At 45.9% G+C, this 24,581-nt stretch overlaps 1 protein-coding gene across 3 annotated transcripts in view; it reads left to right on the top strand.

The window, feature by feature from the left end:
- The window catches only part of ADD2 (adducin 2), a 113,199-nt gene that overhangs the window by 44,358 nt on the left and 44,260 nt on the right, over positions 1-24,581 (top strand). For 2 of the 3 annotated variants that reach the window (XM_012475671.2, XM_012475673.2), the window contains exons 2-4: positions 12,899-13,017; positions 19,612-19,828; positions 21,595-21,733. In XM_012475671.2, the coding sequence (XP_012331094.1) occupies positions 19,646-19,828; positions 21,595-21,733 (322 nt within the window). In that variant the 5' untranslated portion in view covers positions 12,899-13,017; positions 19,612-19,645. Of the gene's footprint in view, positions 1-8,609; positions 8,709-12,898; positions 13,018-19,611; positions 19,829-21,594; positions 21,734-24,581 lie in introns of those variants that run through there. The other variant, XM_012475672.3, reaches the window with a different exon arrangement.

The raw sequence follows: 24,581 nt of genomic DNA, 5'->3' as shown, positions 1-24,581 counted from the left end.
TTAGGAAACTGGTATTCTGTCACCAACATTTCTATTCTCCCAGGAATTGTTCTGGGCCCTCCATAAGGCAAGGATGATAAAACTGTTTTTTCCCCCTAGCAAAAAGGATGAGATTGCTTCTTGGTTGACCCTGTTAGGGAGTGATGAACTGGAGCAGTCAAAACCCATTAGCATTGCCCGGGTGAGCTGCTATTCAATTCAGAAGCATTGATTGGGCCCAGGGACAAGTGCCACTAAAGGTCAATGGCTTGCTTCCACTCTTTATCCCACAGCGGAAAGCTGGGTTCTCACATACTGTCACAGTGGCTCAGTGCTGTGGCTGACTGGATCTACAATCTCTGCCCCTTTGTTTCCAGTGGTGTCCTTTGTCATCATGGTGCTGCTGATGACAATAACATTCTTAAACCTCACTACTCAAAGTGTGGTCAGTGGACCAGCAACATTGGCATCACTGGGGGCCTTTGTGACCTGCAGACTCTCACCCCAGACCTGCTGAATCAGAATCTGCAGCTTAGCAAAATCCTCAGGTGGTTTGTATGTACGTCACAGTTGGAGAAGTGCAATGATAGTTCTGGAGGCCAGAAGTCCAAAATCACGGCGTTGGTAGGGTTGTGCTCCATCCAGAGGTTCTAGGGGAGAATATTTCCTTGCCTTTCCCAGCTTCTGATGGCTCCTGGTGTTCCTTGGCTTGTGGCTGCATCACTCCAGTCTCTGCCTCCCTCTTCACATGGCCATCTCCTCTGTGTCTGTGCCTTATAGAGACACTTGTGAAGGGATTTAGGGCTTACCTGGATGATCCAGGATGATTTCAGCTTGAGATGCTTAACTTTATTACATCTGTGAAGATCCCTTTTCTAAATAAGATCACATTCACAGGTTCTGAGAGTTAGGATAGAATATTGGGTTGAATATTCCTCCCCCACCCCCTGCCAAATATATATATATATATATATATATATATATATATATATATATGTAGAGAGAGAGAGACATATATATATAGACATATTTATATATAGACATATATATATTTGGCATATATATTTATCTATCTATATATGTCTCTCTCTACATATATATATATATATATATGTATATATATATATATATTTGGCAGGGGGTGGGGGAGGAATATTCAACCCAATACAGATTCCCTTGGAACAATCCCAGATAGTGTTCTTCCCAGGTCCTCACTTGTACTCACCTTCTTCAGCTAGTCCAGCCTAGTTTTCTGACTGACTGTAAACTGCCAAATAAGACCAGTATTATTGAATGCTTCTTCTATGACAGACATTATCCTAAGTGTTTTACATGGATGAACCCATTTCATTCTAACAGCCCATTGGGGTGGCTACCATAATTACTGCTCTACTTTACAGATGTGGAAACTGAGACACAGTGTGTTTCAGTAACCCTCGCTTCTTGTAAAAGTACATCTAGGATACAAACTAGGCAGATTGAACAGCCTTTGTTCTTTTCCTTTATGGGATAATGCTTCTGAAATTATGAAGGGTTTAAAAGGTCATCTTCCTGACAGAAAAGAGAGGAGGTCAAGGAGAGAGATGGTGTCAGGGGCCTTTGTTCCACTCTCTGGAGAGGTTGGGCAAAAAGAAGGCCAAGATACAGTGTGGGCATCTGTCCTGTCCACATCTGACACTGCGTGAAGTTTGGGGCCCCCCAGCTGTTGGCACGTAGAGGATGTAGAGCACATCTCCCTCACCACTGAGTGGCCGGCACTTAGAACAGTACCTTGCCTCTGCGCACAAGCATGGCCGTGGCCAGCAGCAACCCTGATCCTGCAGCCTTGAGAGGGGGCCCAAGTCAAGGAGACCCCAAAGCAAAAGCAGAGAGCCCAGCAGTGGGGACCAGAGCCACAAGAGAGATGACAGCAGGCCTCCTTGTGGGGAGCTTAGGGGAGCAGCCCAGAGCCATGCAACCTGGCCTAAGCTCAGGAAAACCTATGTGCAGAGTGCGTGTGTGGGGATAGTGTGGGGGTGGGGGGCAGAGACATGGCTGCCCTGGGCAGGTACATGGCTTCATTAGGAAGCTGGCAGCTGAGCCAAGTTCTGAATTCCTCATGAAGAGGCCACCCAGAAATGCAGGGGGGACATTTCTTATGACAGAGGTACAGCAATGGTCACCATTTAGATATGAGCACACAGTGGTAGAGAGGCTCACCCAAGGTCACACAGCTGCTAAGCCCCTCGCTCCACAGCATAGAGTCGGCCCTAGAATTTCAGGCTTATGGCAGAGCAGTGCCTGGCACAGTGCCTAGACAGAGAAGGCACTTGAAAGTATGTGTATTGAGTCCACCCAACACATTTTGCATTTAACACCGTGAAGGTACATGTTTCCATAAGACAGCTTTTAAGGGCTATACCATGTGTGCAGCATCACAGAAGGTCGTTAGGTGGATATTCGATGTGGCCCCATCACTGGGTACTTTTGGTCCATACTCTGCCTTGGGCTAATACATTTCATTTGTTTGCTAACCATTATGTGAAGCCTTATTGAATGTGCTTAAAATGCCCTTTTCTAAGTGGTGAGAGGTGGTGTCTCCCCTTGCATTTACCCTCTTTAGACCATTCATGATTTTTGGCCTTGGTTTGCAGTTCTTTGCCATTTTTTTTTCTGGTCCAAAAATCTAACCCCTTCCTTTCAGTTCCAAGCTCAAAGAAGCTCCTCCTGAGGTATAAGTGTGTCAGGAGATGGCTGGGCACAGCCTTTTGTGCTTATAATAAATGGCTGGGTCAAGGGGGTCAGGGAATTAGCTGAAAAAACCTGTAACCCCATCCAGACATTCTCACCAGCCACACAAACAGTGTTGTAACCAGCACCAGGGGCTGCAGATTACCTGCTCAGACAGAAAAGCGGAGCCCACCATTTAAAGCTAAAAATCTACCTATGTCTTTAGTGCAGAAATTCAGCAGCAGACATAACCTGCCTGTTTTATTAAGCTCAGTTTTAGATTCGTTGATGTTCCCTTGAGAACTTTTGATGGAGCAGTCGGCCCAGATGCATGCTTGCTGACTAGATAGAATCCAAACTGTGATTAAAAAAAAATCCAATTGTTGCAATATCAAGAACCCATATGAGGAATGATTTAATAGTAGCACCTAACATTTATTAAGTCTTTACTATTTGTCAGGCCCTGTGCAAACCCTGTGCTTTCACAGATTATCTTACGTAATTCTCTGAGGAAGGACTGTTCTTCTCCACATTGTACAAAGAACCTGAGGTTTAGAAAAATTAAGCAACTTGTTCTAGGCCATATAACTAGAAAGATGCAGAGCTGGGATTCAATCCTAGGCCCTTTATGCCATTCAGAGCCTGCATTTGTAGCCATGGTGCTATATGGTGGAACCAATTCCCTGGGTCCCTCATGTACGGAAGTAGTTTGGGGCCCCTATTATTTATCCCCTCCCCACCATAGTTCTTAATTTTCTCTCTACTCCCAACTTTGGGAAAACACAGGGCAGAATCGAATGGCAGATTTGGAAGTGTTCTTGTAGAGAGAATATAGGGGATAGGAACTGTCACTGATTGAGCACCTACTATGTGCTGTGACCCTCTGGAGAGCACTTTGAGCCCTTGTGATTTTCATGGGCTGAGCCTAATCAGAATTACAAGTGGTGGATCAATTTCCATCTTCATCTTAGTTTGTTGCCTTATGACATTAAGCTCTTATTTCACAGTAGAGGAAGAGGCTTCCTTAGCAGATGTACTGAAATATACACTGAGTTAAAACCTTTCTGGGAGCCATACACATCAGTCTGCCTTGTTGTAGCTCTCAGAACACTGTACTGGGCAGAAGCAGGAATTGACAGACAACAAATCTGGTTTACTGGTAAGCTCTGAATCCAGGTGTCAAGGGGCTCTCCTGACCCAGTATATGATATGCCACCCACCATGTAAAAGGCAGTCCCAAATTGGTGACACTAACTTCTAAGTTGAGTTCCTTTCTCCATTGATTCTAAGTCACACATTTTCCCCTGCATTTTAACATCTTTGAAGTTGGGATGTGTCCCTCAATCACTGATGACTTATAATGATAATTAGCCATGTTTTATTTTCTCAGTAATATTGAAAATAATTGGTGTGCCAATCAATCAAGGATATCTTAGAAATGAAGAATACAGTAATGCCAATGCTCGATTTATTTTTACCCCTCTAGCAAATCAACACCTGGGCTTGTATCTCTCTGCCTTCACTTCTGAGACCTGTATCAAAGAAAGGTCTTCTTTATGCTCATCTGTGTGACTCACCTCCCATGTCATTCCTTTAAGCAGGAGATGTCCTAGAAGTGAAGCTGATCTGGGTCTCCAGTATCTGATAGCCCTCAAATTGTTATCATGATGTGTATTTTTCATTCCCTCCTTCTTCTATCTTAAAATAGTTTTATAGCATTACAGGGAGTTGCAAAGCAGGGGATCATATTTTAAGATTTGTGGGCTCACCTAAGTATTTATTTCCTTGAGTCTGATGTTAGTAGCCCAATCACTCCACCATCCAGAAATGAATTTGATTGAATTTTAAGTTTCTATAATTGGAGTACCATTTTGTAACCTGCATGTGGGATTGGGCTGGTTTCCTTGACAATTGTCCTTTTATATCTCTAATCTTAATTGGACCAATCATTAAGGTAATTTCTTTGTTCATGTTAGTATGGAAATTGCCTGGAGGTATTAAAAGTCACTATTAATTATGTGTGCATCACACTTATTTCCAGAAAACATGTGGCTTTCTCATCAGATTTTGCCAGAAGCTATTTTCCCTGAAGGTTGTATTTTAGGGGACTTGATTTCACTTTATTTGAGACTAAAGGAAAACAATTAGAAATATCTTGAGAAAATATACTTCAGAGGAAGGTAAATGATCTAGAGGACTCAAAAGAGGCATTTACCTCTAATAACCTGCTATAGGAACCAGAAGAATGTGAGAAAATTGGTGTCCTTAGTATATAGTTCAAAAAGACATGGCTTCTAGGAAATAGGAGAGTCATAGGGGAGAATAGACTAAGATGAACGATCTGAGGTGAAAATGGAGATAACATAAGGATAGTATGCAAAATGATAAAATGTTTAATATCAGCATTGAAATCCACATTAATTTTGCTGAATTAAAATCAGTGAAGTGGGAAATACTGACCAACTGTCAGAATGTAAGGAAAATGTCAACAGCAGAATCAGTGAGAAGATAATGATAGATTTAGAGAGAAGAGATCCAACATATGGATAACTGGTGATCCTGCAGGAGACACTAGAATAAGACTATTCTGACCTAAAGACAGGTGGGAGTATGTTTTTCAGGGTAGGTGACCTACCATAACAGCCTCAGAAACTCCAATCAAATAGGTGCTCAGTGGGCTGCTTGCCGTGACTTCCTGCTTTCTTCTATTTGATGGCTGCATCATTTTCTAGAGCTTGGAAGTTTCCACTGCATCCTCTGCCTCCAGCAGGGAGGCAAGGGAGGAGAAAGGGAGTGGAGAAGGCACCTCTGCTCTTAATTGCCTTGACTTTTAAGAGGGGATGCCGTTATTTCTGCTTACTTTCCACTGGCTTACTTTCCCTAAGGCCCTGTCCAGACAGAAGCAGGGTTGGGAAACATGAGCACCCAGGAGAAGAGGAATTGGGATTGGGGAGCATATAGCATTGTCTCTGACACATTCATATGCAAACATACACACAGAAATACACAGAAGTTGAAATAACTCTTTCTTTAATGTCCCCATAATAAAATCTAAAATGTGAAGTGGGAAATACTGACAAACTGTCAGAATGTAGGGAAAATGTCAACAATAGAACTAGTGAGAAGAAAAATGATAGATTTAGAGAACAGATATCCAACATGGATAACTGGTGATCCTGCAGGAGACACCAGAATTCAGAATTGTCAGGGAGAGGAGTGGACAGGCAAACAACATATCTCCGGTTTTCACCATCCTGTTCTTAACATTCTATAATGGCCTGAGCCTCACTGCTCAGGCTTTTGAGATGTCTCCACATGGAGGCTCCAGAGGCCAGCAGTTCCCCATGTGAGCCTTTGGACCTCCCACCCTTAACATACTCTCTCTGCTTCCCACTGTCTCCTCTCTCTGGCCATCCTCCACATCAGGACTCCCAAGTCTCATTTCAGTTTTGAATGTTCACAGGTTCCCTAGTCTGGAGAGGGGAGGGATAGTATAGGATTACCCTCCAGTTTTAGATGCAAAGTGTTCCTATTTTCTCTTATCCCCAAACAGAAGGGGGAAAATGCCCAATTATAATAAGCCCACAAAACAACTTTGACCTTAATGTGCCAAAAGAGCATTTATTCCCTCCTCTTATGGCTTAGGATATGGGTTATTCTATTGGACAAAGGAGGACCCATACCCAATAGCTCTTTCCTGGATTTCTTGGTCGGGGGTGGTTGGGGATGGGAACAAGACAATCCTGTCACATGATCTGGTGAGTTACACTTCACATTCCTATTGAAGGACAGATGCACTCAGATTGGGCCAAATAGCAGAATCAACTGTTTCATGTTTGAATTTGATTGAGGCGAAACTTTTCAAAATGTAGCTCCATTGACTTGCCTGAAGACAAAAGGCAGGCAAGGTGACTGCTTAAAAATACCTGTGACTGAATTCCAGGACAGCCTGAGGTGGAACAGTGAACCAGAGTCAGCTCGACTAGACAGACTTTTTGATGGGCTTTTATCTGCATAGTCTCCCAAGTTTGACCTTTTCACTGAAGGCACTGAGTGTGGAAGACCGAGCCCAGCCATCTTGCTAGCTCAGCACTGTCTCTGCATCACCAGGGCTTCCGCAACAACCCTTTCTTTCCTTTCCATGAAGGCCTGAGGTCCACATGGGTTTGTGATCAGTGGCAGAGGCTGCTGATGAGTGGGTTAAAGCCCAGTACTGGAGCCTCGAGGTTGGGACCCCCGGTCACCTTCATGAACCTACACTGGAGCATTGTGCCCCAGTATTGTAATCATCTCTCTGTGAGCCGCTCCCCACACTCCTATCCTGGGCCTTTTGAGAAATGGGATTGCAATTGCATCCCTTTGCGTCCCCAGTGGTAAGCCAGGTTCTGACCCCTGGCAGGTATTTAGTGGAAGGATTGTCTTGAGTCCAGATCAAGCAGGTCTCAGAGGTGGCTGTACTCACCCTGCAGTGACTGGCAGCCCTGGGAGTGTAGGTGGGTGACCCACCACCAGCTGTCACCACTGCAGCCCACCTGTCCTCTTGAGGGGCCAGCAGCATCTTTACCTAAAAGCTCAGCTCACCTTGTCAGAGCGAGTACCAGAGGTGCCTACTCTCTGCCTTGCCTCCTAGTCCCCATTTCTGTACTGGGAAAGAGCGCGGTTCTGAGCCCCACATGCCAGAAATGGGAAGCAGAATCATCCTTTCTGGTGCTAGCCAAGTCCCCAGGGCTTCTGCCAGGAATATAGAACCTGGGCTCTGGCCATGTACTGATGTCCATTCCCCCACTTCCTATCAGGCCCCTGGCATCTGCTCACCTTTGTTTGAATGAGGGGCAGAAAGTGTGGTGAAGTTAAAAAAAGAACAGGCTCTAGAACCAGAGGGGTTCAAACCCAGGCTATGCCTTTCACCAGCTCTGTGGCCTGAATCAAGTCACCCAGGTTCCTGCAGCCTCAATTTCCTCTCCTGAAAAACTGGGATGCTGGGTCCTTCACTGCAGGGCTGGGCATAGAATTGGGCACCTACTGGAGTTTCACAGCTTTTGTTGATTGAATAATGTCTTTCTTCAAGATCTAGCTCAGGACCTTGGTCCTCATAATGTGCACCCAAGGTTCCCAGTCTCCTTTCCCAACAGGCATTGAACACGTTGATTTCTGATCACCTTGGCATTTGTTGTCGGGGCCCTGTAGTGTGTTGGCCTTAACAGTTAATTACATATCTGTGTATATGTACATATATCTATGTATGTATCTATGTATGCTTCATTTGCATGCATGTTTTTCATGAATACAAACATGACTGTGGGCCTCTAGCAGGCAGGGTCCTGTCTCATTTCTCCCCTCCATCTTCCTTCTCACGTTCAATTCCAGTTCTTACTCACTCTTGGGCACCAACAGATACTTGACAAATAACTGTTTATTTAGTTAGAGGGTGTGGAAATGATTCCAAGTCTGTAAGAAAGAATACTCTGTCCATTCATTCCACCACAGTCCAATTCCTGGGTAGAAGAACAGAAAAAAAATGCCTACCAACTATTAGGTTTGAGGCCGCTTTCCAGAGGGCTTGAATTTTTAAAATTCACTGGACTTTGCTAGGAACATGCCCAAAAGTAAGTACTTATAGGACCTGCAGCAGTAAGGGGTTAAAGGATTTTTCCAATTAAGAGGGAAGACAGCAATGTCTTTTTTCTTCTTTTCAACTGTTTCATATTGGACACAGAGAGACTTTATTGCTGTCCTGCCTCTTTCTCTCTTTCTTCTTTTCAACTATTTTTGGCTTAAATGATCACAGCAGTTAATACCTAATCTAGAACTTTGTAAAGTTCAGAACGGTTTGAAGAAATGATGATAAGCTTTCCCATAATCCCACCCACCAGAGGCATGAGCTTTCTCTTTATCTGAACACATCAGGCAGGGCGCGGTCTAGTCCCTTATTCAACTGTCTTCATTTTTTCTGCAAAAGTAGCAGCCGCTCAGCCCTGACCATCTCCTCTCTCACTTGTGGGAGTCTCATTCAGGGATCGGTGAGTCTGGCTTCTGACTTCAAGCCTAAGTCCTGGAGCAAATGCTACACTGTCCTTGTGGGGAGCTGACCTGTGGGGCCGGGGCCTGGGGCATTCAGAGGCCAGCACTGCTGAGGGACCCATGGCCATGGCTGTGGAGGAATACTTGGGAAATGGCAGCTTGTGTCTTTCCACTTTCAGTTCTGGGTGCTGAGCCACACAGACTGTTCCTGTCTAGAGACCCCCTACTGAAGTGGTAGGAGACAGCACCTGCCTCTGCTCACGGCCCATGAAGCTTAAGCTGATTTTAACAAAAAGTCAGACAATGTGGGCATCTGTTACTCCCCTTATAGACCTTTTGTTCCTCTTATAGCCACAAGGAATGATCCAAAGAAATGCGATTTCATACTTCAGTGGTTACATGTACTTGGTCTTCAGTGGGACAGGGAAGAAGATGCTTGGTGACAGGGAGTGTGTTTCATGATGTGTAGTCTCCAGCTGCCCTCCTACGTGGGTAAATCCCAAGCAGGGACTCTGCTGAGGGGCTGCAGAGGTGTGAGGAAGCAAGCCGGCCAGGGTGAGAGGGAGCTCCTGAGCTCCTCTGTGCAGAGAGGAGGGTCCCAGGCGAGGCAGCTGAGGGGGTGCTCAAGGGAAGAGGTGAGAGAGACACAGAAGAGGGCAGGGCTGAACATGGGAGAGCCATGGGGGTTGCTGTGTGTGATGTGTGGTGTGTAATATTACCTTCTCTGTCTCCCCTTAGTTAATGTCAGATTTGTTAGTGTAAGAGTTGCAGTCTGTTGCTGAGATTCTGCCTCGAATTAGGCAAGAAGGGTGGCTGAGGGGCCAGCCACTGGGTTATATACCAAAAGAGGAGGTGATTGAGGCAATGAGGCACCTGCCATGTATTCCTCCATGAACACTCAGCACCTTACCCTTCAGGGTCTGTCTCCTCACACTGTACGGTGAGCTCCCCTCGGGCCTCACTTGCTGCTGGGACCCCAGGGCTGGACAGTGCTGCTTTGTTAAGCTGGCCTAGCTCTTCCCAATTTACCTTCAACTAACATTTGTTCAGCACCTAACTGGCACCAGGCCCTTTGGCAGCAGGGAGGATAGAGAAACGCAGAGACACAGGCCACCTGCCAGGAGCTCATGGTAGTATATTGTTGCTGTCGGGCTAAAAGTGGAATGGAAGAGGTAAGTCAAAGTGATGTGAGAGCCTGAGGGTGGGGGTGTAGGGGGCAGGCTCCTGGAGGAGAGAACGCCTGAGCTGCAGGGAGGAGGTGAAGAGAGGAGAGTGTTCTTGGCAGACACCAGCCCTGACAGAGAATCTGCTTTGTGCTTCTTGGGTCCTGGGAATAGCTCCTGGAGAGCAGGGCCATGTAGAGAGGTCAGGGGGCTGGGAGTAGAGGTGTCATCTGAGTCTCAGACTCATCCTACAGGGTAGCCATCCTCAAGGAGAAGGGGCTGGGCAGAGGGAAAGAGGCACAGCTCCCAGTTGGGCACCAGTGGGCTTGAATTTTTAACATGGGGTGTGCATTTGGTTTGACAAAGCCAATTTGGATTTAACATTTTATATTTGGAGAATGTGAAAACTATACCTGCCATTTTGGTAACAGAAGTTAAGTTTGACTAGGTTTTGGCTGAAAAAGCAGGGATTTTTTTTAATGGTTAAGGAACACTGCTCCTGGTGACAAGATGGGTTTTTTATTTTAGCAGGGCAGTGACAGGCATGGGCCAGGAAGGACTGTGGACCAGAGATCATTAAAGGATGGGGAGATGGAGGCATGATTCAGGGCCTGGTGCTCCAGGTGGGGAAATATTTAGGACATAAAACCAGAAACCTTAGTGACCAATTAGATGTGCAGGGCAAAAAGAGGGCATCAAGGTGGGATCCTATGGTGGGATGCCTGGTTGGTAGGGGGCAGAGAGGAAGGGCTGGCTGGGGAGGCTGTGGTGTGGGGTGAGCAGGAGTGATGGTCTGTTTGCAGGTTGATTTTTAAAGAGGCTGCAGGACACGAGAGTAGGCAGAGGCCCCTGAGTGTTTTAATGTCCAGGGTCACAGTCCAGTGGGCAGCCAACAAGGACTAGAATGCGCTGCCCTAACTCCTGCCGCCTTGCAGCCCAGCTTGACTGCACACAGAGAGCATGGGGCAGGTGGCTGTGAGTGGGCTGTGCCTCTGCTGCTCTCTGAACCATCCAGGGGTGTCAGGCATCTGTTTTCACTACATGGGGTACTGTGGTTCACACTGTCCCTTGCATCTTTGCTCTGCTCGAGGGATGTGGGGGCTGGAAGCTGGAGAGAGCTAGGTTTTCAAAGCATGTGCTGGGAAGCTGAAGGCTGCACAAGAGGTGATGCTGTGCTTGGTACAGCAGCTCCAGCAGGCTCAGAGAGTTCTATCTGGCCAGGATCATCTAAGCTCCCCCAGGGCAGCAGCCCTGTTGTAAGTGTTAGGGCCTCTCTAGAGTAGCCCTGGCATTAGGCCTCTTTCTTTCTCTTCCCTTCTCTGGTGAAAACTTGCTGATCTGGTGCTTGTCCTGACCTACTCAGCCCAACTCCGCCATCAGAGATTAGACTGTTTCATTGCCACAGGACAATGGTTTCTAGATAATATAATTGCCTCAAATACCTCTCAGGGCTATTTTCATTTTAATCAGGGGGTAACACCACAACCCAAGGAATGCCACTCTGATGGGGAATTTCAGCAGTGATGGGAGTTAGGATGGGAATTATTTTGTTTACTGTATATTTACCTTGGAGGCGAATGTCTGCCTTCTTACAAGAAGGTGCAGGCTACTTCTGGAGGCAAAGGATTAATTCTATTACTGCACACAAAAAATAGCCGAGATTTTGAAAATTTAAATCTTAGGAAGTTATGGTCACAGGGCAGCCTCAGGCTTTCTAGGGAAGGGGAGGAAGCTGGTGCTTGAGGCTGCAACATTGGTCCTTAGGGAGGGCAGTGGAGATACAACAGCAAACCCTACCCTGAGGCCAGCCCTGGAAGGGAGGCCATTGGAGAGACTCAGTATCTAGTGGTGGCTGGGACCCTGTTCTAGCGAAAAATAGAACCTCTGGGAGGAGGACCTTAGCACTGGATGTGCAGAGCGCAGAGTCTTGCTCTTAGAAGCAACTTGCAAGTTCCTAAGTAGATGAGGACCATCTAGGCACTGAGCCTGGATGAAAATGCTGAGCCTCAGGCCCCTTGGCTGGATTGAGGAGGAGGCTGAGCCTTAATGGGTGTGCAGGGTTCCTGGACTCCCACAGGCACATTGTACCTACCAAGATGAGTTCTCCTTGTCCCTCATTGGCAGGATGAGTCTCTCTGAATGTCTCTACTCTGGACTGCATTGGGTCAGGGATGGACCTGAGCTGCCAGTGAGCCCAGAGCCGTGGGCAGGTGGCGGTGGAGTGGGGGTGATCAGGGATGCTGCCAGCCCTGGGTGAGACAGCCCCCATCAGCTCTGGGTCAGAACAACAGAATGTCCAAGTGAAAATGGAAAACAATCACTTGTCATCACTTATCTTTATTTTTAAACATTTTGACAATCAATGTGTCAAAGACCTTGATTCCTAGGAGTTTTGGAGTAGTAACTCACCCTACTTTGTAAGGTATTAACAACTTTAGATTCCTCCTTCAGTAGCACTTTAGGCCCTATTATCCAGGTATTAGCTGGGGGCCTTTCTTCCCCTCGAACTCTAGGTGAAATTATCTTGAATTTACCGGTGGATGGCCAGTGCAAATCTAAAACTCCCATTTTCCTGGGATGTGATATTCTTCAGGCTGCTTCTGCCTCGTGGGCTGCATCCAAACATCACTCACACTAGCATCTGTGAGTTTAGCAGCTGTTAGTGAAGTGCTTTGGGGGTCTCAGGAAGGGAGAGCCTTCCAGCCCAGCAACTTGCAACCCCGCTCTGGGCTTGTGCAGGAGTTCCACATTCTGTACTCTCCACCAGGCCAGGGCAGCCTCTTTCCTTGGAGGTCTTGCCAGCCAATACTCAGCAAAGAGATTCTTCAATTCTCTTTAAAAGGAATTTTGATTCCCAATTGTAAAGATAATGAAGCTTTCTTTACCTTTTTATAGGCGTAATTTACTTTTAAAATAAAAACGCATTTCAAATTCACTTTAAAGAATTTCCCAGTAGCTCTTATAAATCAGTGGAAGAGTCATGGTGGCGCGGACAAGGCCCTGACACTTGTGTTTGTGTTTTGCAGTTTCCACCTGGATGTCTGAGGTTGTGTAGATGTGGCTGGCACCCCTGAGAGTGGAGCGGAGGGGTGCAGACTGAGCACTGAACGGAAGGAGCCTTGGACAGGGCTGGGCCAGCCTCCTGGTAAGTCAGCAGTAGTTTTTGGTGGTGATGGGGATGATGCACACTTTTTGGTTGGGCCCATCACATGAAGGACAGACAAGGCCCTTTGCATAAAGATGAGCTTCCAGACACTCAGGTCATTACCATGACCACCCCTTATCCTGCTGACTCAAGAGCTACCATAGAATCTGAAGGACCTTAAAAGTCATTAGTTCACCCCCTGCCCCTGGCTCAGCAAGGACAGAAGCCCCTCTACAGCATCCTGTGCTCACTCTGACTCCCAGCAGAGAGAACTCCCTACCTGACGAGGTAGCCTGTTTCACCTTCCCATTACTGAACAGCTCCTGCCCTTAGGAAGTCCTCCCTCATGCCCTCAGCTGCAATCTGCCTGTCTGTATCAAACACCTGGTTTCCTAGTTCTGCCCTCTGGGGTTCTAGGGAACCAGCTTAATCCTTCTTTCACATGGCAGCTCAGCAGATGTTCTGGGACAGAATGATGGAGTGGATGTGGGGCTAGAGACAAACCTCGTTGAAATCCTGACTCCACTGTTATCTGTGTGACCTTGGGCAAGTTTGTTAACCTTTTTGAGATTCAGTTTCTTTATCTTTTTTTTTTTCTGAGGCAGGGTGTTCCTCTTTCGCCCAGGTTGGGGTGCAGAGTTGTGATCTCAGCTCACTGTAACCTCCGCCTCCCGGGTTCAAGTGATTCTCCTGCCTCAGCCTCCCGAGTAGCTGGGATTACAGGTGCACGCCACCATGCCTGGCTAATTTTTGTATTTTTAATAGAGACAGGGTTTCACTATGTTGGCCAGGCTGGTCTCCAACTCCTGACCTCAAGTGATTCACCTGCCTCAGCTTCCCAAAGTGCTGGGATTACAAACATAAACTACTGCACCCGGCTTATCTTTATTTTGTTCAAGTAAAACTGGAACAATAATATTGACTTCATAGATTGGTCCTGGGGGTGAAAATACATCATGAATAAGAGTTGCCTTGTAATATTATATCACCAATTAATTCCCTATCATCAGCTGGCTGTCCTGCAATTCAATTCAATTCTGACATGAACTACCCTGAGTTGAAGGGCACACAAGCTAACTACTGTAAGTTAAAGGACAAGGTCTCCAATATGACTATCCCTACCTCAGGCACCAGCCACAAATGGGGTCCCCAGGTCACCCACACTTCCAACTGACTTAGCTATAAATAGGGGAGTTCCTGTGACCCCTCTTCAGGTTCAATAATTCATTAGAATGATTCACAGAACTCATTGAAAGTGTGGTACTTGCAATCATATTTCAAAGGGTCCAACTATGAAACACCCACATGGAAGAGATGCATACGTAGGTTAGGGTCTAAGGTGGGGAGCACAGAGCTTCTGTGCTCTCTCCCTGTGGAATCCAGGCACATTACTCTCCCCAACCAGGAAGATCCCCCTTGCTCTGGTGTCCAGAGTTTTTTTTTTTTTTAAAGCAAGGGCATTTGTTACAGATGCATAAGTGGTTAAATCATTTGCCACTTGACTGGACTCAATCTCTAGCCCCTCTCTCTGCTTTGGAAGCAGTGAGGGGTGGGGGGTAGGGGGTGGAACTGATGCTACAGGCTTCTAATCATATGCTTGGGTTTTCTGGGGTGGCTAGACCTATCATAAGGGCATTGAAACTAAGGGCCTATCATAAGTCACCTTATTAGTATAAACTCAGGTTTGGTTGCAAGGGACTCATGATGAATAACAAAAGACATTCCTACTGTCTTTTTGGCATTTTAGGAATTCCAAAGATTTTTGAAACTCTGTGCCAGGAACCAGGGACAAAGACCAATATATTCTTTCTTATATCATACCTGGCTCATCACACGCTGGTCTCCTCTGATCTTCAGCATCCTGCTTAGGCTCATTTTTGTGATACCGAGGTTGACCTGTTCCCATTATTTGGTTGGGAAACTGGGCATTCTCAGTCTTTTTCTGGATGTTCTTCTTTTTGTCAATATAGTTCAAGATTGAATTAGTTTTTTAGACTAAAACACATAATTACAGTGATTTAGTGTGCACCTGCTTATAACTGAATCACAAGCCTCTCATTACTTGAAATTCCTAATGCTAAGATGATTTGAGCCACTAAATGACACATAATAAGAGTAAATAGTTAATAGCACTTGCTATATACCAAGCCCTGTTTTAAATACTCCGCATACATTAATTTCACTAATCCTCACAAGTACCTTTCAAAGTAGTTAAGTTGCTACAGTCCCTATTTTATATATGGGGAAATAGAGGCACAGAGCAGTTAAGTAACTAGCTGAAGATTACACAGATAATAAGTGGCACAGCTGAGATTTGAACCCAGATAGTCTTGTTCCAGAGTCTGTGCTTTTAATTACTAAGCCATGCTGCACATAACTTTTTGGAGAGAGAAGAAAGGAGCATAAAAGGATGCCTCTGGTTCACAAAGCCAAAGGGTTAGCCCCGGCCCCCGTTGTCATGGTGATGGAGTCAGGGTTTCCATGTCCTACACCACCCCCATTGGAGTACCTCTGGAGCAACCCTCTGAGGCTAGGCTCTAAGAAGAGAAGGCAGACCCTAGGGCATAGTGATGTGAGCTCCTGACCATCAGGCCCAGAGCTCCTTGGTTCTTTGCACCAAGGAGCAAAGAAGGGAGGGCAGAGCTATTTCACAGCCTTCACAGACCAGTTGCTGGGAAATACAACTACTCCACGGGGAAGGGGAGATGGTCAATCTTTCCTTGCCTAGATGAAAAGGGTTTATGCCAGGAAGGCTCAGTACGAGGCTGTGCTGGCCAAAATGATCCCAGTCCTAGAGAAGCTGCGAGTTCAGGTGGCTTGGAGCCTGGAGCTCCCAAGGAGCACAAGGAGCTCACATGGCTATGCTCACATCCAGTGTACTCGCTGGGGAAGGGGAGTGGCTTGTTGCTATTTTTAAAATAACATCAAAGTTTCATGGCTTTGAAAGCGCCAAAGAGAATTAATTTACTAGGATGAGTCACTAAACAGAGAAGGGGTGACATTTGATGGGGTGATGTCTCTGAAGGAATTTTGTTCTACAATGCTGCCTGCCCGGAAGAATCTGGGTGGGGGCTACATGTCTGTGTGGCTCCAGTGCAGTCCTATTATGTTTGACTTTGTCTTCCCTTCTTATCCTCAAGGTCCAGGGATGAGGTTGGGTGGGGACGTGATAGAGGTGAAATATTCTTAACTAACCCCATGCACATGGGATTGACTGGAATCTACAAGACTAATGTGTGTTCTTTGCAGATGTTTCTCTTTTGGCATCTGATTTGTGGCAGAGGCACTGGGGGAAAGCGGGAAGGTCTCATGCTCCAGGAAACCCAGATCTTCCATCCTTCTGCCTTTGTTACATGAGCGTATCTGTCTCCAACTCAGATAAATCATAGAGTGTCAGAGCTGGAAGGGAACCCAGAGGTCATCTGGTTCATTTTCTCATTTAGATATGGGCAAAGTGAGACCCAGAGAGAGGCAATGACTTGCCCAAGCCCATGCAGCTACTGAGTGATAGACAGGGGCAAGATTGCAGGTCTCTGACTTCCAGTCTAGAGCTAAGTGCACCAGAAACATCCCTGACTCAATTACTCTTTTTCCATTTAGATGAAAGGAAAGGGTCTGTACTTAAATGTTACTGTGTATAACCACAACCATTCTAGCAGCCCGCTAAATCTGTTCCAAAATCTTTCTTTGCAGAATCTTTTTTTTTTTTTTTTTTTTGGCTGCCACTTCTAGCAGATCCCTCCCTCTACCTCCAACCCTTCATCTCCATCCCCTGTTACCAAATGTTCTGTCAACACCACTGGTAAGTGTGGTGTTGGTTGGGGGAGATCAGGTAAGGGCTTTCATAAGAAGATGACTAAGTAGCGGAGTGATTAAGATCATAGGTCCTGGTTTGGCAGCTTTGCAGAAACAGGCCATGGTGGCATTTGGAGCACTCTCACTGCTTGTTAGAAGAAAAAATTTAGACAAATTAAACTTAACAGAGTTTGAGCAAAGAATGATTCAGGAATTGGGGAGCCCTCAGAACCAGAATGGTTGACTCTGAGGCTGTCACATGGTTGGATACATTTATGGACAGAAAAAGGAAAGTGACATACAGAAAACGGAAGTGAGATATAGAAACAGCTGGATTGGTATGGCTTTGTGTTTGCTTTACTGGGAACAGGATTTGAATAGTTGATCACCTGTGATTGGTGGAAACTCAGCTGCTGTGGTTGGCTGAGACTCAGCTCCTTGTCGCAAGAGTAGGTTACAGTCTATTACACATCAAGTTGGGTTACAGTTTATTATACATGGAGAAACCCTTAGGCCACACTTAAAATATGTAAGCAGGCAGCTTGAGGCCAAACTTAATTTAACATGTCCCAGGGCAAGTGTGTGGTGGCAGATGGTCGTTTGAATGGGAGGTGGGGCCTAGGCAGCTATGGGAAGTAGTCTGTGGTGTGAGTGTCAGGCATGTGAGGTTTTGTCCCATCTTTTGTCAGACTTGCTAGAAATGGTCAACACCTGGAATGGACACCTTCCATTACAAGTTGCGACCATTAACATCTAAACTATAGCTATTTCAACCCGGACTGCTCATTAGGGATTAGGGAGCTTTTGGAAATTCTGATGTCCAAGTCATAATTCAGACTAATTATATTAGAATATCTGGCTTCAATAGTTTTTAAAGTTCCCCAGGTGATGCTACTATGCACCCAAGGTTGAGAATCACTGCTCTAGGCTGAGGGTTCAGGCCATCAGCTGACCCTTGAGGAACTCTGTCCATGTGCCTTCCCTTGAATGGACTGTTTACCTTTCCCCTAAAGGAAGAATGCAAACAAGAACAACAAGAAACCATCTGTATATTCTGGGCTGATGGGATGGCCTCCCACTGTCCTCCAAGCTTATCTATGGCATTACTCTCCCTTACCCCACCCAGAGAGACTGCAAGGGTGGAGGGTGGAGTTATGATTAGAATGTGGAAGAAGAGGCTACAGGCAGTTCAGGGACAAGAATATGCTCTACTAGACATCAGCAAAGCCTCCGTTGTAATGAGCTTCTGGCCAGAATCAAGGGTACCTGGGGCCAATAGGACTGCTGGAGCAGGGCTGGAGGGAGCCAGGACTGGCCAGTCACGGGCAAAGGGCAGATTAGGACCTGAGAGGCCAGGAGCCTTCTCCCAAAGAACAGAGAGCACTCCATCTCCTCTTAGGATGGGAGCCCATGGAGGTAAAGCAAGGGAGTGGCAGGTTATGGATGAGAACTCAGGTGTCCTGGTCCCTTGTAATGCTCTTTTATTTGTATCACACATATGTTAAAAAGCTAATTATTGTTCAGTCAAAGTACATGCTGCCTTCTGCTGAGAAGAGAATCAGCCAGCAGGGAGAAGGCCAGTGCTCTGTAAGGCTTCCCTGGGTGTCGAAGGGGCATAGCATCGACTTAAGGGCCTTGCAGTGCTGACACAAGAAGGGAGGGAGACTGGCTTGGCCAAACTCCCACAGCTGTGAGGTGAAACCTGGAACTGCAGGCTTACTCTTCAGAAGGGCTCCAAGATAGTAACAGAAGACATTTCTTCATTCATCATTCATACATCTTAAAAAGCATACTTGATTAGAAAAAATCCACGGCTTTCCTCCAGCTTGACTCTCCAGAGGCTGTCGTGGTCCTTGCTCCAGGAAGCAGGTTTACACACAGCATGTGGGGCTCTGGCAGCCGGGCAGCATGGCACCCTGCAAACCTTATTTAGTCTTTGTTTCTCAACATGAGTTGAGTGGGATTTGGGAGAAAATAGTTTTCCATTAATAAAATTGCATACCTCTTTTTAAACTTGGAATAAGAATCTGATTCTGCATTAAGACACATTTCACAGAAACAGATTCACCAATAAAGTCCTTTCCAGGAGCCAGAGCAAAGTTTAAGTTGTCAAGAAAAGCAATGGACAAAGCGTTTCCCACATCTTAGTAGTTCCTGTGCTCTTTTAGTAGTAGTCTTAGTAGGCCCTGTTTAATAGTTGTGTTCTTTTGTGAATTTCCCACCATAATTTTTTTTCTTTTTAGTTCTGGGGTACATGTGCAGGATGTGCAGGTTTGTTACATAGATAAATGTGTGCCACGGTGGTTTGCTGCACAGATCAACCCATCACCTAGGTATTAAGCCCACCATGCATTAGTTATTTCCACCATAAATTTTGAGGGGCCTTATTAGAAGGTTTCCATTTTAGATGAAGTACTAATTTCCAGGAAGTAGCTTACCACTGTGTAGGTGTGCATCACAGAAATGCTCAACAAGGTCTGCAGGTCATGTTTCCATTCGGGGAGCACTCTACTCCAAGCCAACCGTGACCATTTCAGGGCTGGCTAGTTGGGGAAGGAAGTGGACACCTGAACCCAGGTTTTTACTTAGTCTCATGCACATCAGTGCCCCTATAGTAGGTATACCGGGCCGCTGCTGGCGTCCTGCCCTCCTCCCCGGGCTCCTCCTCTACCATCCTAGGAACAGCCGCACCCCTCTGAGAATCCAACCAAACCCATCCTTGTGCTCTGGGAAGCGTGGACCCCAGTGGGTAGCACGCTTACTCTTACCTGACCGCGTACCATCTTCCCTTCTCTGTAGGGTTCCAGGAGGGGATTGCAAACCCACTGGGAAAATGAGCGAAGAGACGGTCCCCGAGGCTGCCTCGCCGCCGCCCCCCCAGGGGCAGCCTTACTTTGACCGCTTCTCAGAGGAAGACCCTGAGTACATGCGCCTTCGCAACCGGGCGGCAGACCTGCGTCAGGACTTCAACCTGATGGAGCAGAAGAAGCGCGTCACCATGATCCTGCAGAGCCCGGTGAGTGGGGCCGACCTGGGCGGGAGAGGGCACAGGGGGTGCTGGCTCTTCAGGGTGCATCACCCAAAAGATGAGTAACTCCTCTTCCCCTTCCTCAGGGTCAGTAGAAATGTAAGCCCACTGAGCAAGACGGGTCTGGTCACCCGGGCCTTGACTCTCCCTTGTAGCTGATGGATGGCAGAACCTGGCTTGTGTGTGGCAGTTTGGCTCGGTGGTGGGGGAGGTGGGACTGAGACAGGAGTCCCCCTGAGCTTCCCGTGCCCCTTCGGAGCCTCAGTTCCCAGTCTTCCATTCCCTCCTCACCGAAAGCTGTAACAATGAACGACAAATCCATGTAAGCTAGAGACCAGCAGGGATGCCAGGAGGAGGGCTTGGGGCTCCCTTTACTGAACACCACAAAGTAAGAACCTGGGACAAATGAAGCTTTAACATGAATGAGATGGGACTGAAAAGGGTCTGGAAGCCCCAAGAAGTGGGGAGAGTGGAGGGCTCAGCAGGGCTGTGGGGTGGGGTGCCGGATGGGAGTTCAAGTTGGGATCACTCCTGATTTGGGGCCAGTTGGTCCCTGCCTGGCATGGACACAGAGCTCCTCCTTGGGCACATAGTGCCTTGAGAAGGCCGAAGCATGGGCCCAGTAGACCACTGAAGGCAGAGGGAGATTGGTGTGGAGGAGGCAAGAGGGCTATGACTGTGGTAGAGCTTGGGAGGTCCTCAGGAATCAGCCCATGATCCTAAGGATTGGGAAGCCCAGGGACAAAGTTGGCATCTCTAGGTGCTTGCTAGGATGGGCTCAGGAGGTGGGAGCCACTCTACCTTGGCCCCCTGGGCTCCAGGGAGCCAGGGCCTGTGCAAGGGCTGTGTGCGGCCCTGGCTGGGAGCCATGGTGCATGTTCAGGCTGCTCAGAGCAGCTCCAGGGAATGGGCCCAGGTCTGGGTGATATTGTGTTGGGGAGCCTGGAGGAATATGGCAGATGCTGAAAGCACTGGGATGAGGAGCCCCTGGGAAAACCCCCAGAGTGTGGCTAGGAGGGGTGGCAAGGGGCTTAGGAGAGGTGGCAGAGTTAGCACCAGCCCAGATTTCAGGGCTCAGGCAGGAAATAGGGATTGGAGGAGGGCCTGCTTCCTTCTGTTCTTTTATGGGTTGGCCAACACACCTAAGCGGCTCTCCACTTCCTCCTGAGTGCTTTCTCCTGCCACCTGGGGGGCAAGATTCCTTGCTTATGGCTTTGTGGTCTAAAAAGCCAGGCTTAGAGTTGGACATGAGGAGTGGAAGCGACCTCAGAGGTCATCAAATCCTCCTGTTCTTCCTCCTACCGTTTCATTAAGCATATGAGGAAACTGAGGTCCGGAAGAGTCACAGGCATCACTAATGGAGAGGGATGGTGGCTATCTCCATTCAGTTCTCTCTTAAAAATGTCCTTCATTAAAGTCCTACCATACCACGTCTAATGGCGGGGAGGGGTCTTGGGCCTCATATAGACACAGAAAGGACCTGGAATCTGGATTACTGTCCACAGGGCAAGGGAACACAGGATCCATTCCCATACATTTCTTTGTTGCTTCCCATACAGCAATTCCTGAGGTCCTAGTGGAACTGCTAAGTGTCTCCTGCTGCCAGGGATCTCGAGCATGACCTTGACCTAGCTGACCCAGGGGCAAGGGGTGGTCACTTGGAAGAGCTCACTGTTAGTCAGCTGGGCCCAAGGAGCCCTCACTCTCCTGTGTGAGAGGCTGTGGGGGAACCAGCACCTCGGGGCCTGCTTCAGTCTTTCAGGGAGGAGCTGGAAGGCCTCATCCAGGAGCAGATGAAGAAGGGGAACAACTCCTCCAACATCTGGGCCCTGCGGCAGATCGCGGACTTCATGGCCAGCACCTCCCACGCAGTCTTCCCAACATCTTCCATGAGTATGTGGTGTCTGGGGAGCTGCCAGGAGCAGAGGTGGAAGGGAGGGTGGGGTGGGGAAGAGAGGGAGGAGCAGCAAGAATCATCTGGTTGCCAGGCTCCGGAGCAAGCAGCCTATTGTATTCTCAGGCCTTGGGGAGCTCAGCAGCAGCCAGAGAGGTACCTGTCTCTGCTTCTGATGTTGCTGCAAATTAAATGTCCACAGAAGAATTGCCCCTGATGCCAGGAATGAGAGGGGTGGGGTGACTTCAGTGCATGGGAGGAGACTACTGAAGCCTGTGTCTCCATGCCCCACTAGACAGTCCAACCTGACTCCATAGATGAGGGCTGAGAGGAGCCAGCCAGGGCTATGCGGGGAGCCACCCTCCTGGGCTGTTATGCTCTGCCCATAACGTTTATAAAACAAGCATAAAAAAATACTTCCCCTCAATAAGATTAATACAGGATTATGGCTAAAAACTGAAAATAACCAAGAAAGGGAACCAGAAATAACTATACTGTGTTCTTAAAGCCCTCAAATTACTATTCTTAATATTTTGGTGAACATATATCCTTCCAGTCCTTTTTTTCTTAACATATATAGATTATGCAAACACATTGCATTTGTGATTATATAAATGTAATCATATAAAATATGGTTCTATAAAAATTTAATTTTTGGTGGATACATGCTATTTAATCAATTTCCCCTTATTGGACTTTTAGGTTATTTCCAACTTTTTCTATTAGGAACAACAGTGCAATAAACATCCTTGTAAATAAACCTAAGATTATATCCATGATTATTAAGATAAATTACTAGAAGTAGAATTGCTGAATTGAAGTATATGCACACATGTTTTAAAGACTTTAATGCATAATGGCAGATTACGTCCTTTCTCCAAATGGATCCAATTTATGTTCCCAACAGCAATGCAGTAGAGTGCCCATTTCCTTTACCCTGGTCCATAGTGTATATTACCGTTTGTTTCATCCTCCTGATTCAGTAGGTGACAAATAGTACCTTGTGTTTTAATGTGCATTTATTTGACTACTGATGAGGTTGGATATATTATATATTTTCACATACATATTGGACACGATTTTCTTCCTTTCTCTTTCTCGCTCTCTTTCTTTCTACTGCCAAGTAGCTGGGACCACAGGCACGCACCACCACGCTCAGCTGATTTTTGTATTTTTTGTGGAGACAGGGTTTCACCATGTTGTCCAGGCTGGTTTGAAACTTCTGGGTTCAAGCAATCCGTCCACCTCAGCCTCCCCAAGTGTTAGCATTACAGATGTGAGCCACTGAGCCCGGCCCTGATTTTCTTTTAATAGTAAATTGCCTTTTTACATCCTTTGCCTATTTTCCTATTGGTGTATTATTTTCTTAGAGATGTTTACATTTTTATAAAGTAAGGCTATTTCTCTATTATCAGTAAAATATACTGCATTTTTTTTTCCAGTTTCTCCTTTGTCTTTTAGTTTTGTTCATGGGATTTTTTTTTTTTTTTTTTTTTTTTTTGTCTTGTAGAATTCTTTAGTTTCTGTGTAGTGGAAACCATTGTAATTTTCCTTTATGTGTTCTGCTGTTGATTGTATGCTTAGAAATACCTTTCCCATGTTTTATCATCTGACGGAACAAATATACTTAATTATGCATTTCTCATTTTTTCTCAACGGTTTGTACAAGTTTATTTTTTAAAATAACTTTAGGCCAGGCACAGTGACTCATGGCTGTCATCCCAGCACTTTGGGAGGCCAAAGCAGGTGGATCACGTGAGGTCAGAAGTTTGAGACTTGCTTGGCCAACATAGTGAAACCCTGTCTCTACTAAAAATATGCAAGTTAGCTGGGCATGGTGGTGCGTGCCTGTAATCCCAGCTACTTGGGAGGCAGAGGCGGGAGAATTGCTTGGACCTTGGAGGTGGAGGTTGCAGTGAGCCCAGATTGTGCCACTGCACTCCAGCCTGAGCCACAGAGCAAGATTCTATCTCAATAAAGAAAAAACAAAAAACAAACAAACTTTAGAATTATTTTGTCAAGTCCCCCTACTGACCTTAAAAATTTCTTTTGGGATTTTGATTGGGATTACATTAAATGAATAAGTTGATTTGGTGAAGAATTTATAAATTTATAATTTTATATTAGAATGTAAGCTCTGGAGGAAAATTTGTATGTTTGGTTCACTGCTATATCCTAGAATAGTGTCCTTGATTTAGAATGTATCTGGTACATAGTAGGTACTTAAAAATATTTACATGAGTGAATTGTAAATCTTTTCAGAAATGGGATATGTATTTTATTTATTTAAGTCTTCTTTAATATCCATCAGAAAAGTTTAGTAGTTATTTTCATGTAGTTCTTACTAATTTCTTATTAAGTTTATCCTGGAATTTTTAAATAACTTTGTTATTTTAAATGAATCTTTGTCTATTCAATTTTCTTTCTGGTTATAGTTCTCATTTAAGATAAATCGTTAAATATATATAATATACACATACACGCATACACACACACTAGCCCCTTATTGAATTCTGATTTAAATTTTAGTATCATTTCAATTAATTATTTTGGGTATTGTATATAGAAAAGTCACATAATCTGCAAATCATGGTCATTTTGCTTCCTTCATTTCAAAATTTACCCATTGGTTTATTTTTTTTTAGTTTTCTCATTGCATTTGTTAGAACTTTCAGAACAATGTTTAATAATAGATTAGAGAATAGTCATCCTTGTCTTATTTCTGACTTTAATGGAAGTTGTTTTACCACAAGAGTTTGAGATAATTACTTTTTATCATGTTGAAGAAATATCTTTTTATTCTAGTTCACTATGAGTTTTTCTCAGAAAAGGATGTTGAATGTCATA

Source organism: Aotus nancymaae, unplaced genomic scaffold, assembly GCF_030222135.1.
Source record: "Aotus nancymaae isolate 86718 unplaced genomic scaffold, 86718_ANA_hifiasm-v0.15.2.pri h1tg000057l, whole genome shotgun sequence".
Classification (NCBI taxonomy): domain Eukaryota; kingdom Metazoa; phylum Chordata; class Mammalia; order Primates; family Aotidae; genus Aotus; species Aotus nancymaae.
Note: the sequence above shows the minus strand (reverse complement) of the source record. Positions and strands in the feature narration are given on the sequence as shown.